A 16,137-nucleotide genomic window follows, 5' to 3' on the forward strand; every position below is an offset into this window, starting at 1 on the left:
GGAACATGTATAAGGTGGGTAAGTGACCTGCTCCCAGTATTTTATCTGTGGCACTCTGAATGAGTTTCCAGGAGGAGCATGAGTATACCATGAGGATGCCTCTCTCTCTTTCCTTTCCCATGAGCATGAGCTTGACTGCATTCAGTGCACCATCATTCCTACACCAAAGGTCAGCAACTCATTGGATGGAATAACTGAAAGCAGGAACCCATGTCCTAACATTCCATCGCATCATGCTTCGGTTTATTCTCTGTGGTAGCCCTTCATCCCACCAAGACATCATTGACTGCAGTTGAGAAGACAGGTGACTGTTCATCTCCAAAACTCAATCAGTATCATTCCAAGTCAGCCATTAAGTTGTACATGGGAGTAACCCACAAGTCATTCTCCCTCCCCTTTGTGGAAGTGAATTGTCTTCATTCAGTGAATCTTCAGAACAGCATTGCTGCAATCAAAAATTGAGAGCTAAGAACAGAAATTAGACTTGTGCCCCATCACATACTGGTGCCTCAACACCCTGTGCCACTGTGCTTTCTGGTGTAAATCGTTGAAAAAGCTTTTAAACACTGGACATTTTGCTACTTCAATGCAGAAGCATCACTGCAGTCCTCGGTAACTGCATATACAGGTACACACACTGCTGTGCTGCATTATGGTGCAGGATGTGAGTTTGCAAAAAATGAGAATAAACTGGATTCCAACATATCTGCTGAAAATGATGGAAAAAAGTACAAGGTCCAAACCACCCAATCAATCCTTCAAGTGCCCTGAACAGTGCCTGCAGTTAGACTACAGACCCAATAGACCTCCGAGCAGCCGTTCCTTTTATTACACAACAGAAACGATCATTTCCGGGAAATGGATTGTACTGTTACAGTTTCCACGAAGGGATTCATCACTGAATTCCCCAGAAGAATGTAATTCCCAGTAAGGTGTTTGATGACCATTTCCAAGGATTGAAGATGACTCCTTGCCTGGTCTGGTGAGCACGCAACTCCTGACGTCAGGCTGCTGAGACTGACAAGCAGCAGAAACGTGTGAGGAGCTTGCGAGCAGCTCCTTCGGCTGAGTCCTGCCAAATAAGACTTGTCAGGGTCTTTTTATTTTTTTTAAAAAAAGCCCCAGAGAGGCAGACTCTTCCAGTGGACAAATGAGCCATGCCGTAGTTGGTAAATGAGAAGAGAGACGAAGGTAAATTGCTGCTGATTTGCAGACTGGAATAAGGTCTGTTTGGGAGGGAGGCAAGGCAGAGGGGTTGCAGGATGGGCTGTGGTGGAAGCCGGGCTGATACTATCGAACCCAGGTACTACGAAAGCTGGACCAGAGAAACCGAATCAACGTGGCTCACCAACACGGACACAGATGCACCTCTGCCAGTCATTTCCAACCGGTGCCCCAACGACACTAGCGAACCCAGTGCATTGGACAAAGGCACCCTATATGTGTATTCCAGTAAGTATAGCTCTGCGTTTGGGGTGCTTACTAGGGGGGAATGATGCTGAGAAAATGACCTGTTTACATTTACATTTGCACCATGTCAGCTGTCAGTAAATTACTTCAAACACTGGCGCCACAGTAATTCAGGGGCAGCAGAGATATGAGGGGTGAGTAGCCGGCAGGAGTGCTTTAGGGTTAGGGTTCAGCAAAGCATCTCTCTCTCTCAATCTCTCTCCATCCTTTAGTGCTGACTACTGCCATCCCTTTCCCTTTCTCCACATGCTGTGACTGTATCTAACACTGTGCCCGGGTTTTAGTTAACAGCCTGCCCTTCCTGCCAGCGGTTTATCCCAGCACTGTGTTTGGCTAGCGGTTAGGAAGGGTGCAGTAATTCACAGTAACACCAGGACCGCTCCAGGAGGCATTGGACCAGTTATTCCGCGCTGCGCGCAGCCTGAATTCACAGCCAGATGGGGGTGGTGGGGGAGGGAGGTGTACCTTGCAACACGAATATAAGAAGCCAGGACAAATAGAGCTTGTTTGAAGTGTCTGGTCGCTATGGCAACACCACTAGGCTGGCTCCCCAGCTCACAGCAGTTTAACCTCCCTTTTCTAAAGTAAATGCAGAGAAAGTTTGGAAGTGGCGAGGGTGCGGGGGGTTTGCTGTGTCGAAAGGGGTGGCCAAGCTGTGCTCCTTTCCATATCAGCACTGTATCGAAGGGGTTCTTGTAAAGGCGAATGTTGCTCCGAACATTACTACAGTCCTTAAACACAGCGCTGTCACGAACAGAAGTCGCTAGTTTGCGGCACATGCTAAGAATGATAGTTTCGTATCGGCTAATTCAGTTCCAAACTCGGGTCATGTATCATACTAAAGTGGGGGGCGGTGAAACGATCTGGAGTTTGACAAATCCCTTTCATCACTGTGGTAAATTGACTACGAATGGTACAAGTCTTTAAATAATGCCATTTCACGCAGACATAGACGAATAACTTCACACCTTTAAAGGAAAATGTTGATGTTGCTCTGGTTGATGGCTTAGAGTGTAAGATCTGAACGGCAGCATATCACCTAGTCGTCATTGTTGTTGATGTTGTATGTACCTGCACGCCACTGTAATGTAAAGGTGCTCAGCAGAGCAAGGGTTAACATGGGACTGGAGAATAGCCCCGCCCAGGGTATGCTGCATAGACATGGCAGAGAACAGTCCAGAGGGAACACTCTGGGACCAGCCTGCATGGGGTAACAGCACTATGCATGACAGTAACCTGGGATCCGCAAATAGCTAACAATAAAGGTTAACAATAAAGGGTTCATGTTTAAATATACAAGCCTCAAAATCCTATCGTTGAGACGCCGCCATGCACAATATTGCAACATGGTTGGCAGCGGTGGAAGCTCCTAAAAGATATCACTTCAGAGATAGTACCATAGTCTGGCATGGTGATCTGCAGGGATATGAAAGGTGGCGGCTAAATGCATGAACCCAGAACAGCTTCCCAAGATATGAAAAACTGAAAGCAGCAGAAGCCGAACTAGAGAGTTGCATGCCTGAGAAGAAAACTTGAAGAAAAAGTTGAAGAAGCTTCACTACAGATTTAGAAGTTGAAGAATCCACCACAGTGAGTGGAAATCCATTGCGAGACCCCCTGAGTGATGCTGAGTTAAAACACTTAGTTAGGTCATAAGGTAGCGAGCAACACTACAAAAATTGTAGGACCCAAGGTGGCACAGAGTCACCAAGAACCTGATCAGCCCACAACACGGTGAGCAAAATTACACAAAATAATTGCTGTACTTACATTATAGAATAGCTGGCAGTCCCAAGTCTCAGCATCCAGAGGGCAGTTGAAAGAGAGCTGCAAGTAAAAAATAAAGGTTTCTCCGATACGATTTGGCCAGAGTGGACTGGGAGCAACTACTTTTAGGTAAATCTGCATCAGAGCAGTGAGACTCATTTAAGAAGGAATTAGGGAGAGTACAGGGCCACCATACTCCAGTAAAGATAAAGGGTGGGACCAACAAATCCGGGGAACCCTGGATGTCGAGGGATATACAGGATTGGATAAAGAGGAAAAGGGAGGCTTAATGCAGATACCCGATGGCTCAAAACAGCGGAAGCCCTAGAGGAGTATAAAATGTATAGGGGGGAACTTAAAAAGGAAATTAGGAGAGCACAAAGGGGACATGAATAAACATTGGCAGGTAATAAAGGAAAATCCAAAGTTATTTTATAAGTACATTAAGAGTAAGGGGATAACTAGGGAAAGAGTAGGGCCCATTAAGGACCATAGTGGTAGCTGGAAGATGTAGGTAGAGTTCTAAACGAATACTTTGTGTCGGTGTTCACAAGTGAGAGGGACGACGTGGGTATGGAAATCAGGCAGAAAGACTGTGATATAATTAAAGAAATTAGCATAGAAAAGGAGGAGGGTCTAGGTGGTCTGGCAGGCTTAAAAGTAGATAAATCTCCAGGCCCAGATGAAATGTATCCCAGGCTGTTGAGTGAGGCAATGGAGGAGATAGCAGGGGCGCTGGCAATAATTTTCAATACCTCTCTGACCACAGGAGAGGTGCCAGAGGACTGGAGGACAGCCAGTGTGGTACTGTTATTCAAGAAGGGAGGAAGGGATAAACCAGGGAACTACAGGCCAGTCAGTCTAACCTCAGTGGTGGGGAAACTATTGGAAGCAATTCTGAGAGACAGAATTAATCTACACTTGGAGAGCAGGGATTATTCAAGGACGGTCAGCATGGTTTTGTTAAGGGGAGGTCATGTCTGACCAATTTGATTGAATTTTTCGAAGAGGTGACCAGGTGTGTAGATGAGTGCAATGCATTTGACGTAGTCTACTTGGACTTCAGCAAGGCTTTTGATAAGGTCCTGCATGGAAGACTGATAACCAAGGTAAGAGCTCATGAGATCCAAGGCAATTTGGCAAATTGGATCCAGAATTGGCTGAGCGGCAGGAAGCAGAGGGTGATGGTCGAGTGGTGTTTTTGTGACTGAATGCCTGAGTCCAGTGGGATTCCACAGGGATTGGTGGGTCCCTTGCTGTTTGTGGTATATATAAACGATTTTTACTTGAATGTAGGAGGATTGATCAGTAAGTTCGTGGATGACACAAAAATTGTTGGGGTGGTAAATAGTGAGGAGGATAGCCTTAGATTACAGGAGGATATAGACAGGCTGGTCAGATGGGCTGATCAGTGGCAAATGGAATTTAATCCGGATAAGTGTGAGGTGATGCACTTGGGCAGGACACTTGCACAGGTATACAAGATGAATGTTAGGACCCTGGGAAGTACCGAGGATCAGAGGGACCTTGGTGTGCATGTCCACCGGTCCCTTAAGGTAACAGGACAGGGAGATAAGGTGGTTAAAAAGGCATATGGGATACTGGCCTTTGTTAGCCGAGGCATAGAATATAAGAGCAGGGAGGTTATGCTGGAACAGCATAAAACGCTGGTTAGGCCACAGCTAGAGTATTGCATGCAGTTCTGGAATCCGCATTATAGGAAGGATGTGATTGCACTGGAGACAGTGCAGAGGAGATTTACCAGGTGTTGCCTGGGCTGGAGAGTTTTAGTTATGAGGAGAGATTGGATAGACTGGGGTTATTTTACCTGCAGCAGAGGAGATTGAGGTGAGACATGACTGAGGTGTATAAGGGGCGTAGATAGGGCAGACAGGAAGGAACTTTTTTCCTTGGTGGAGGGATCAATAACCGGGGGCACAGATTTAAGGTAAGGGGCAGGAGGTTTAGAGGGGATGTGAGGAAGAATTTTTTCACCCAGAGGGTGGTGGCAATCTGGAACTCACTGCCTGACAGGGTGATTGAGGCAGAAGCCCTCATAACATTTAAGAAGTGTTTGGATGTGAACTTGCGATGCCAAGGCATACAAGGCTATGGGCCTAGTGCTGGAACATGGGATTAGAATAGTTAAGCACTTGTTTGACCAGCGCTGACTCGATGGGCCGAAGGGCCTTTTTCTGTGCTATAGACCTCTATGAATCTATAACTCTACCTTGAATGTTGAAAAAGTTTAAACAAAGAAGGCCCACAATCACTGGAGAGCCTGTCAACATTGTAAAAGCATGGGAAACTCACATCAAAAAACTGGCAGCTGCAGGGACAACCTGAAATGAAAAAAATAGTTACTGCACTGAGTTTTAAAAAGGCAACACAATTTAAAGCTGTAACTGCAACAAAAAAAAGCAGCAAATTAGAAGAGACCCCAGAAGGAGGGCAATAAAGTGCCAAGGGCAACAAGAGACTCCAGAGAGAGGCCAACTCTATGGAGGGCAATAAGGGACCCCAGAGAGAGGGAAACAAAATACCTCAGAGAAGACAACAAAAGACCCCAGAAAGATGAAGCCAAAAGACCCCAGAGCGAGGGAGACAGATGGCAGTACAGAGTGAGAAGATGGCTACGAATGAAGGAAAGCTATCTGAGGTAACTCAAAAGAGGCAAAACATGCAAAAAGTAAATGAAGTTGCTCTATAGGAAAATGTTCGCATCAGAGCTGAACTGGAAGATTTGAAGCACAAAATTCAAGCTGAGTAAATACCTCTTAGAACACATGATAAACTGAAGCCTTCAATTAGCCAAGCCGTTCGAGATCTGAACAAACAAATTTCACAGACAACACAAAGGTACCAGGAGGAAATATGATCCTCAATTCTACAGCTGGCAAATCAAAGCAGGAGTTAGAGGAAACTCAACCAGATGTACAGCCAAGCAAAACAGCAGGCAGAAAAGGCAAAGAAGCTGTGACCCTGACAGACTCCTTGAAGAATCAATATGAAGCCATGGAAAACACGAGGAGCTAAAAAGGATGTTGAATATTACTTCAGGAAAAGCTGCGTTGGAATTATCAGTAGTAACAAATCGATGCACTGAAGTCTAGAGTGAGTTTGCAAGAGGTCAACAAGAAAATAAACAGTTGAAAGAACAACTGATTGTCCTTTAAGAGCAAATGCAAAAGGAATGTGTGAGCATTCAGCAACATGAAGAAATGAAGACTGTCTTCAACAGCAGATGAAGCTCGAAGAGACTCTATTGAATTACAGGAAAGCTCAAGGTGAAACAAACGAGCTTCACAAAAAAAAGGAAAACCTATTGAAAGACCTTCACAATTTATGAGGATCCCTCAGGACAAAAATTATTCTTCTGGAAAATTACAAAGAGAAGCGAAATGAATTTGACATCACTCTGAACAAACTGAAGAACCAGTTGGCAGAGAAGACTTGGCAAAAAATGTTCAATATTCCAGGAGAAAGCCAAAAGCTCCAAGAAACAGACTGAAGAACTGAAGATAAAAGCAAAGAACTGTGGATGCTGGAAATCCAAAACAAAAACAGAAATACCTGGAAAAACTCAGCAGGTCTGGCAGCATCGGTGGAGAAGAGCACAGTTGACGTTTGGAGTCCTCATGACCCTTCAACAGAACTAAGTAAAAAAGGAAAGGAGTGAAATATAAGCTGGTTTAAAGGGGGGGTGGGGTGTTGGGACAAGAAGAGCTAGGTAAAGAGTCAGGTAAAATCATATAAAAAAAAAAGGTAAAATGCCCCTCCGTTTTGTTTTTTCCAATAATTTATATAGATTTTTCTTTTCCCACTTATTTCCATTATTTTTAAATGTTTTTCCACCCATTGTTTTATCTCTACCTTTTAGCCTTTTTAGTATTCCTTCACCCCACCCCACCCCCACTAGTGCTATCTGTACCTTGTTTGTCATGCTTTCTACCCTTAATTAGCACATTCCTTTAGATAATATCACCACCTTCAACACCTCTTTGTCCTTTTGTCTGTGACATCTTTTGGTTATCTCCACCTATCACTGGCTCTTTACCTAACTCTTCTTGTCCCAACACCGCCCCCCCCCCCCCCCCCCCCCCCGCCACAAACCAGCTTATATTTCACCCCTTTCCTATTTTTACTTAGTTCTGTTGAAGGGTCATGAGGACTCCAAACGTCAACTGTGCTCTTTTCCACCGATTCTGCCAGACCTGCTGAGTTTTTCCAGGTATTTCTGTTGAAGAACTGAAGAAGCAGTTGAATGGAAAAGATGAGGCATTGAAAAGAAAAACCATAGACCAAGCTGCGAGTGGATGACGAAACCATGAATTGCACCATTACAGAACTGAAACAAGTTAAGACTTCGCCAGAGACAGACCTGGCCAACAGTGAAAAGAAAATGAAGGAGAAGGACAAAGCTCTGTTGCAGACAAAGGAAAAAAAGACAGAAACAAGATCGGAAAATGTAAATTTGACACTGAAGTGCAAGGCACTTGAAGAAGAAAAAGCTGAACTGAATGAAAAAGAATCATAAGCTTGCAAAACGGTTTAAAAATAAAACAGCAAATGAGTGTTTGGCTGAGACTGTGAAACAAGCAGGAATGAAGGTTCCATTTGCAAAGCACATATGTCCAGCAAGAACATGGCAGACACCACGGAAAAGTAAGTTCTGAGTCGACTCTAGGAATGAACAGAGTGCATGTTCTCTTCGGAAGGAACAGGACAAACCCACAGTGTCCAAAAGAAGCAGACAAATTGTAAATAAAGAGAAATGCAACTCAAAGGAGTGCAAAAAGCGAATCAAATGGAGATAGATAGCCAAGTACCAGAAACACAGAATACTAGTACCATTACTCCAAATGTGACAGACTGAGATGTGGAGGAACTGCCAAGCCTCAAGACCATCTGAATTTATAAAGTCAGAAACTTGAGATGGGGGAGCAGGGAAAGCAAGTAAAGATTACTTGTATTACAACTAGTTATACTCCATTGGAAAGGAAATGTAATGTAAAGGTGCTCGGCGGAGCAAGGGTTAATGTGAGACTGGAGACTAGCCCCACCCATGGTATGATACAGAGAATCACATAGTAATAGACTCAGAGAAGTCTGCAACCATCCTGGATGGAAGTAACAGCCCTATGCATGACAGTAACCTGGAATCTGTAAATAGTTAAAGATTAACAATAAAGGGTTCATGTTCAAATATACAAGTCTCAAGATCTCATTATTGAGAGAGCTAAAGAACCCATATTACAACAGTCATGTCACATTATCATTTGGGATGATGTAGATTTGTATCGTTAAGCCTTTCAACATAAATCCATGTTCAGAATTGCTATTCCTTACTTTATAAAAGCTACTGGCATATGAGTTTTACATTTGCATGGACAATATTTGAATTTCTAGAACTACTGTTTTGTCTTGATAAGATTAGTGATTTAAATCCCTTTACAGTGATCCACTCAGTAACTGTCCCATATCGTTGAATCAGGTGTTTTGTGTAACAGGAGGTAATTCTGCAAAGACATCAAGGCAGCAAATTGAAAATCTAATCCCAGTATTTTCAAAAGCAAAATACTGTGGACACTGGAAAGCTGAAATAAAAACAAAAAATTGCTGGAAACACTCAGCAGGTCTGGTAGCATCTGTGGAAAGAGAAACAGAGTTAATGTTTCAGGTTGTGACCTTTTATCAGGCAATATTTTCAAACAACACTGGAGTGAAAATGGTCTCGGTTGATAGCGAATCAGCAGCTCACTTCTCATGTCACATGTTGGGTTGCCAACTGTGATTAAATGTATAATAAAAGCAAAATACTGCAGATGCTGGAAATCTGAAATAAAGACAGAAAATGCTGGAAAAACCCAGCAGGTCTGGCAGCATCTGTGGAGAGAGAAACAGAGTTAATGGCTGGGATTTGACCAGAAATTCACATCTGAAGTCAACAAACCTTTCGCTAGTCGGTCAAATTTTCCTGCCTTAGGCGGGACCGGAAAATCCTGGCCAACGTTTCAATTCTAATATGACTGTTCTTCAGAACATGATGAGGAGTCATATTATAGACTTGAAATGTTAACTCTGTCTCTCTCTCCACAGATGCTGCCAGACCTGCTGAGCTTTTCCAGTATTTTCTGTGATTAAATGTGCCCCTGGAGGTTTCATCACGTGACTTGCCCTCACAGTCTTGGCATTAGTTGCTAATGCATCCATTCTTGTGACGTACTGCCTTCCGACGCCAATTGGAAAGCAAAAAGACTCATTACCCAATTGAATGACATGTCAGCCACAGTCCCTTTCTCAGCCCCGCCACCCCATTTTCAAAATTTTTATATCTGGTAAAGAGAATTACAAAAAAAATCTTTTTTTATTGTCCTGATGATTTTTCACCAAGGCTGCACACAGCGAGGTCCTGGTGTTTGATCTTCAGTTCCTGGAGACCTCGAGCCAATCCTGGGGAGTTGGCAATGATACTTTTTCCATTGATAAAATTAGTCAGGTTGGGTGTAAAATGGCTGCCAATTTGTTATTCCAAATGTGCCTCATCGGCCAAAATCAATTTCACCTCTTTCAACAACTTTTAATCTGCCCATTTTGTACACTGCTGAGTATTTTATACCATATGCATACTCAACATTTCAACTGAAGCAGAAAGGGCAGGGGCAGAATTTTCCTGTTGTTGTGCCGGGGTAGGCCCCACACACCCGCGCGTAATATGACGAGCGGTGACGTCGGGCGAGTGTCCCGATGTCACCACGCGCCATCGCAATATTTCGTTGGGTGGGCACACGATGATATACCTGCCATTAATTAACCTGCCACTTAAGGCCCTTGAGGCGGCAATCGATGGCAATTTTTTGGCGCCCATGCAATCTTCAGGTCGGTGCACGGGCGCATCTCAAGATGCGCTTCCGATGCCTGGACTACTCGGGGCGCACTCCAATACCCCCAGATTGTGTATCGATGATAGTGGTTGCATGCTGCGCTCTCCACAATCTTGCGCTGGAAAGCAGAGACGCTATGGATGATGAAGACATCGACGCAGTGGCTGCGGCTGCACACGATGAGTCCAGCAGTGAGTCCGAGGATAAACATGCACAGGGAAATGCTGAGGGGGTAGACGCTGACCCGGGCATACACCAGGGAGGCAGGGACACCCGGGATGCTTTAATCCAATGAACCTTCAGCTAGCACACCACAGATGGACCACCAGGATAAGCCTGGACTGTAGGCTTCATACTCGATACTAAGTGCAAAATCTGCCTGGTTAGGAACATTAACCAAGGTCCTTGTTAATAAAGCTGAATGTCCCACAAAACATTCATAACATTTTTGGTAACCATCCACCTGCAGAAGAAACGAGGCACCCTCAGCCATGGTGACATGTCTGAATTTAATATTACAACCAAAGGAACTTAAGAAAACAAAATGACAAAGGTGTTAAAAATCACACCAACTCATAATGACCTCTTTGTGGGCCAATACAAAAGCACCAATGATAAACCCGTGGTGTGCCTAAGGTGCCTTATGATTACGTTTTCGGGTGCTATGCCTTGGTGCTGAACCCTCGCTGGGAGTGGTATCTGAGACAGCCTGCTCACTCTGCTGTTAAAAACAAAAAACTACTGCGGATGCTGGAAATCCAAAACAAAAACAGAATTACCTGGAAAAACTCAGCAGGTCTGGCAGCATCGGCGGAGAAGAAAAGAGTTGATGTTTCGAGTCCTCATGACTCTTCAGCAGAACTGGAGTTCTGCTGAAGGGTCATGAGGACTCGAAACGTCAACTCTTTTCTTCTCCGCTGATGCTGCCAGACCTGCTGAATTTTTCCAGGTAATTCTGTTTTTGCTCACTCTGCTGTCCTGTTAGCCTCGATGACCTTGGCAGTCATCCTCTGGCCTGTGGAGCCTGTGCTGGCCTCGCCTGGGAGGGAGTGGCCAGTTCTACAGCTGGCATCTCCCCAGCCGTTGCAACCTCACGGGATGCCATGTTCACTGGCAGAAGGGCGGAGGAGCTGCCGCCCTCATCCGGAGTGCCCTAAGAGGAGCCTGCAGAGACACCAGGCAGCTGCTTCGGACCTCTCTGCTCACCATGGATGGATGGGCACTGAGCTGGGAAACTTGGTGACCAGACCATCTCCCACATTGGCAATGACCAGCTGAGGCCAATGCTGATGTGAGGGCTTGCTGGTCCAAGCGCATCCCCAGGAAGCCCTGATTGGTCTCCTGGAGAAGCCGCTACACAAGAGTCACCACTTTCTCCATGGAGGACGCATGGTGCTCGGCCATGAGGCTCATTGCATCGGCGATAGTCCACATAGACTCCTCCACCATCGACACCAAGCCAAGCGTAGCCTCATGTGTCTCCACCAGATGCTCCCGCACACCTGGCCTCATTTCCTGCGTTTGCTGCATCGCAGACGAATCCAGAGACACATCATCAGGCACCGACTGAGCATATGCCTGGTCCCCTGCAGTCCTCCGACTGCTGGCACCATGGGCACTCTCTGTCTCTACCAGTTCTTCCAGTGACTGTGAAGTGCCCTCACTGCTGTGTCCCGGGACACTAGCCGATGTTCTAATTCCCACTGAGGTGCTAGTATCTGCGCTCTAGCCTGCCTGGCAGAGATGGTGTGATGCTGGTGAGACTTCAGAGCCCTGAGGTGTGAGAGGGGGCCTCTGCTGCTCCTCCTCCCAGCCCTGCTCCACTGATGCTGAAAGGAAGAACAAGGACACTGGATCAGTTAATGTGGAGACAATGTCAATGTGCATACCTGACCCCCGGATCATTATGTGCTCATCCTTCTATAAGCAATGGTCAAACCATGTTGCAAACTTCAATCACTGAACATTCAGCACTGCCATGGCTGTTGAGAGAACAATGGTGGCCTCACTGCTGGGCAAACATACCTGCCCGTGGCACCCCAGCCTCACCGACACCGGTGGACCTGGGCGCATGGCGCGTCTCCAAATCCAGAGCCTCCTGCTTGAAGTGGCTGAGAATCGCCAACTGTGCCGGGCCGCCGCCAATCCTCACCCGCTCGGCGGCATTATGTGCATACTTCTCCTGAGCATTGATTAGTGCTACTTTACCTGGACTCTCTTTGCGGATGGCCCACCCCAACCAGAGTGGACACTGTGGGGTTCCAGTGTCTCCTCACCCCACTGCTGCCGAACACTCACACAAATGCTAGGTCTGTCCTCCAACCCCTCCACCTCCTTGGTCAAATGCTGCCTACTTCACATTAGGCACCACACGGTCTAACCTTCCACAGCAAGGAGGTGCAAGCACGTGGAGCGCAGAGGGCAGCAGATTGATCGGTGCCAACGCCACCTTGAAGCTCCCCTCCCAGCCTGTCATCACCCTGACTTTGACATGTCCTGGAGTTCCAGCATTGCGCCTAGGTGCAGCTCCTCCAGGTTGCCCCCAAAACAGTAATGTGGGTCTCAGTGTACCACTTGTTGTGGTGCAGAACCCTCTCAGGGTGACCTCGGCATGGGCAATATCTGCTGGCCCACCCAGCAAAGGACAAATGCCGTCAATGATTCAATGCAGTCACTACACTCAGACTTGGGGGGCGGGCGGGAAGCCTACCAGCTGGGTTAAGTGACCAATGCTAACATGGTACTCACCCTTCCTGAGCACAACAGGCCATTGAAGCGTTTGCGTCACTGGATCCAGGTGCGCCGCACCGCGTCACGGGAGCTCACCACCCCCGCCACCTCCTCCCAGGCACGTTTGGTCATGTCAGGGGGGCCTCCTCCTCCCATCCTGGGGTACGAGGACCTCCTATCGTGCTGCTACCCCCCTTGAGGAGGGCAGCAAGGCCATCGTCAGAAAAACGAGGGGCACAGTGCCCCCCTGCCCTACCCTCCTGCCTGGCCTGCTCACCTGCTCTGGGGAGCCCTTCCACTGGCCATAATTCGCAACCTTTGAAAGGCTGCAGCAGCTTTTTAAAACAGGCCATTGGGTCGCCATTGGACCCAGTGGTCATTGCAGTCCTGACACCGCCCGCCCACCCCCGCTGTCCTCGGGAGCCACGATTCATGCTGGGTGGGTCTTAATTGGCCCAACCCCGTAAAATGGTGGCGCGGACCCAATCGCAGGCGACAATCGGGTCCGCGCCCGCCCATGCCCACTCCCACTCCGCCCGCCCAACAAGCAGAAAAATTCTGCCCCTGGAATAAACAGAGGTCTGTCAACAAAAGAAGCTAAGGAGGCTATCATTCAGGGCTTTCTGCATGTAACATTTTCAAGAGCACAATGTCATGAAAATTAAACTTGCAAAGAAAAAAGTGAAGATTTTTTGCAGTTAATGTTAAAGCATTCGAGAAGAGTAGACAAAGCTGGGTCAGGTCACTGTAAAACAGAAAATGCTGGAAATACTCAGCATCTGTCGAGAAAGAAACTGAGTTAATGGGCAGACTTTTTACTGACCTGCCAACGCCGAATCCATGTCATCAACATCCTGGTGGCGTCACCATTGATCAGAAACTTAACTGGACTATCCATATAAATACTGTAGCTATAATAGCAGGTCCGAGACTGGGAATTCTGAGGCAAGTAACTCACCTCCCGACTCCCTAAAGACTGTCAATCATCTACGAGTCAGGAGTGGAATGGAATGTTCCTTATTTGCTTGGATGAGTGCAGCTCCAACAACAACCAAGAAGTTCAACACCATTCTGGACAAAGCAACCTGCTTAATTGGCACTTTACCCACTACCTTTAGATAGTCACTCCCTCCGCCACCAGTGCACAGTGGCAGCAGTGTGTCCCATCTACAAGATGCACTGCAGCAACTTGCCAAGCTTCATTTGAAAGCACCTTCCAAGCCCTCAGGCTCTACCACCAAGAAGAACAAGGGCAGCAGACACATAGAAACACCGCCACCTGCAAGTTCCACTTCAAGTTACACACCATCGTGACTTGAAAATATATCACTGTCGCTAGGTCAAAATTCCAGAACTCCCTACTCCCTACAGCACTGTGGGTGCACCTACACCATGTTTACTGCAGCAGTTCAAAAAGGCAGCTCACCACCACCTTCCCAAGGGCAATTCGGCATGGGGAATAAATGCTGGCCTAGCCAGAGATGCCCACATCCCATGAACAAATAAAAAAAATTAAACAATTGTGAGTAATCCAGTTGTGTGCACAATCTCTCCTACAGTTAATTCATGTTTCTGTGCAAGACTGTGGAATAAACCATGAAAACTTACATTTCTATATTTCAATTATTTTTATTTTCTGAGTTGTTTAGTTAAAGGGGCCCCTCCTCTAGCCTCTTTGAAAATATTTTCTTGTGCATGCTCATGCCCTTCCTTAAAATATTTGATTTACAGTAGAACTTCTGTCATTTAAAAGTCAAATGGTATGTGTAGGCTGATATCGTTCCCACTGGCAGACTAAGCAACTGAATGTTCCTTCTCCTGTCACCTGGCTAACATTTCAGGGCACCACCTGGGACTATAACAAATTCGGTGGGGCTCGCTGGGATATCCGTCACTCCAGCTGGACTGAATGGAATCTTTAAAGAAATGGATTCTATAATCATTCCATAATCATTTCAAAGCAGTTCTTTAAAGGGCATATTGTTAAATATAAAATTTAAACAGGCCTCATTTAAGATGTGGAATCACGTTTTCTTTTCAGATAAATGCACTGTAGTACAACAAGGTATGAGTACCCCTGAATCATGACCTCCTGGGCCAGGATCTTCAGCTCGGTGTGCAGGCGCATGCCCGACACCCACTAGCTTAAAATAGTGCGCGATGACAACAACTGAGCATCCCGACATCATCGCGCACGCGCACAATATTTCAGTCGGCAGGCACGTTGCTGACTCTCACCCGTGCCCGCCAACAATTAAGAGGGCCATTAATCAATTAATTAGATAGAATTTTTCACTGCCTGTCCAACCTTACGGTTGGTGGGCGGGTGAATAGGCCAAGCGGCCTTTGGATTTTTGAGGAAATCTCATCCACAGGAGGGATGAGGTTTCCGATGTTAATTAAAAATAAATTAAACATTTTTAGAACTCATTTTCAACATGTCCCTGCCCAAGCGACAGAGCCACATGAGGGGACGTTTCCCCCTTTTTTTTGAAAACTTTATTTTTAATATTTAAAATCTTCAGCTCCCTGAGGCAGCTCTGTGCCTTCAGGGAGCTCTCACTGAGCGCACCCCCGCGCATGCACTGACTTCAGCGTTCACGCTCCTCCTGCCCCCACCCTGGCAGTGCTGAGGTTATCAGCACACGTTTCGCGCTGGCCGGCTGTTAATCGGCCAGCCAGCATGAAATTGCAGTCGGGGCCCGATCGCAGAAGGCAGACCATTGCACGGCCACTCCCGGGCCCACCCACCGTGCCAGCCTGATGAGGGGAAAATCCTCCCCCTGATTTATAGATTAACAGTAATATTTTCTTAGCAACATATTGTGGTAGTCCCATTCCACTTCCCACATCAACTGAAATCAATCTTAGTAAATGGATTATACATTTTGTGCATTTTACCTGGTTCGTCACCAGCATTAATATTCACAATGAAAAACCCTTATGCTGAAGATGTCAGGGATTAGAGCATTAAAGCGGGTCGGGAAAGAAAGCTATCTGGGTGTTCTGGTGCATAGATCTCTAAAGGCCCATGAACAGTGCTGTGAAGTGACAGCTAGAGCAAATAGGGTGTGAAGTTGCTTTCATAGGACAATCAACTATAAGACAAATAATACTCTTTTATCTTTGTACGAGACTGTGGTCAGGCATCACTTGGAATATTGTGTCCAGTTTTGGCCTCCTTGCATGGTGGGTGATTGAGCCCTTGGAAAGCTGCAGAGAGGGGCCACATTAGTCATTTCCAGCTTGAAGCAACACAGTTATCAACATAGTAAACTAAGAGAGC

General features: G+C 46.3%; 1 protein-coding gene across 1 annotated transcript in view; it reads left to right on the top strand.

Annotated features, from left to right (window-relative positions):
* Positions 1-1,013: 1,013 nt before the first annotated feature.
* Positions 1,014-16,137, top strand: part of LOC144679560 (brain and acute leukemia cytoplasmic protein-like) — a 49,287-nt gene continuing 34,163 nt past the window's right edge. The window contains 1 exon segment of the mRNA XM_078540060.1: positions 1,014-1,452. Coding sequence (XP_078396186.1) covers positions 1,263-1,452 — 190 coding nt within the window. The 5' untranslated portion in view covers positions 1,014-1,262.

This window comes from Cetorhinus maximus, chromosome 4 (genome assembly GCF_964194155.1).
Source record: "Cetorhinus maximus chromosome 4, sCetMax3.hap1.1, whole genome shotgun sequence".
Classification (NCBI taxonomy): Eukaryota; Metazoa; Chordata; class Chondrichthyes; order Lamniformes; family Cetorhinidae; genus Cetorhinus; species Cetorhinus maximus.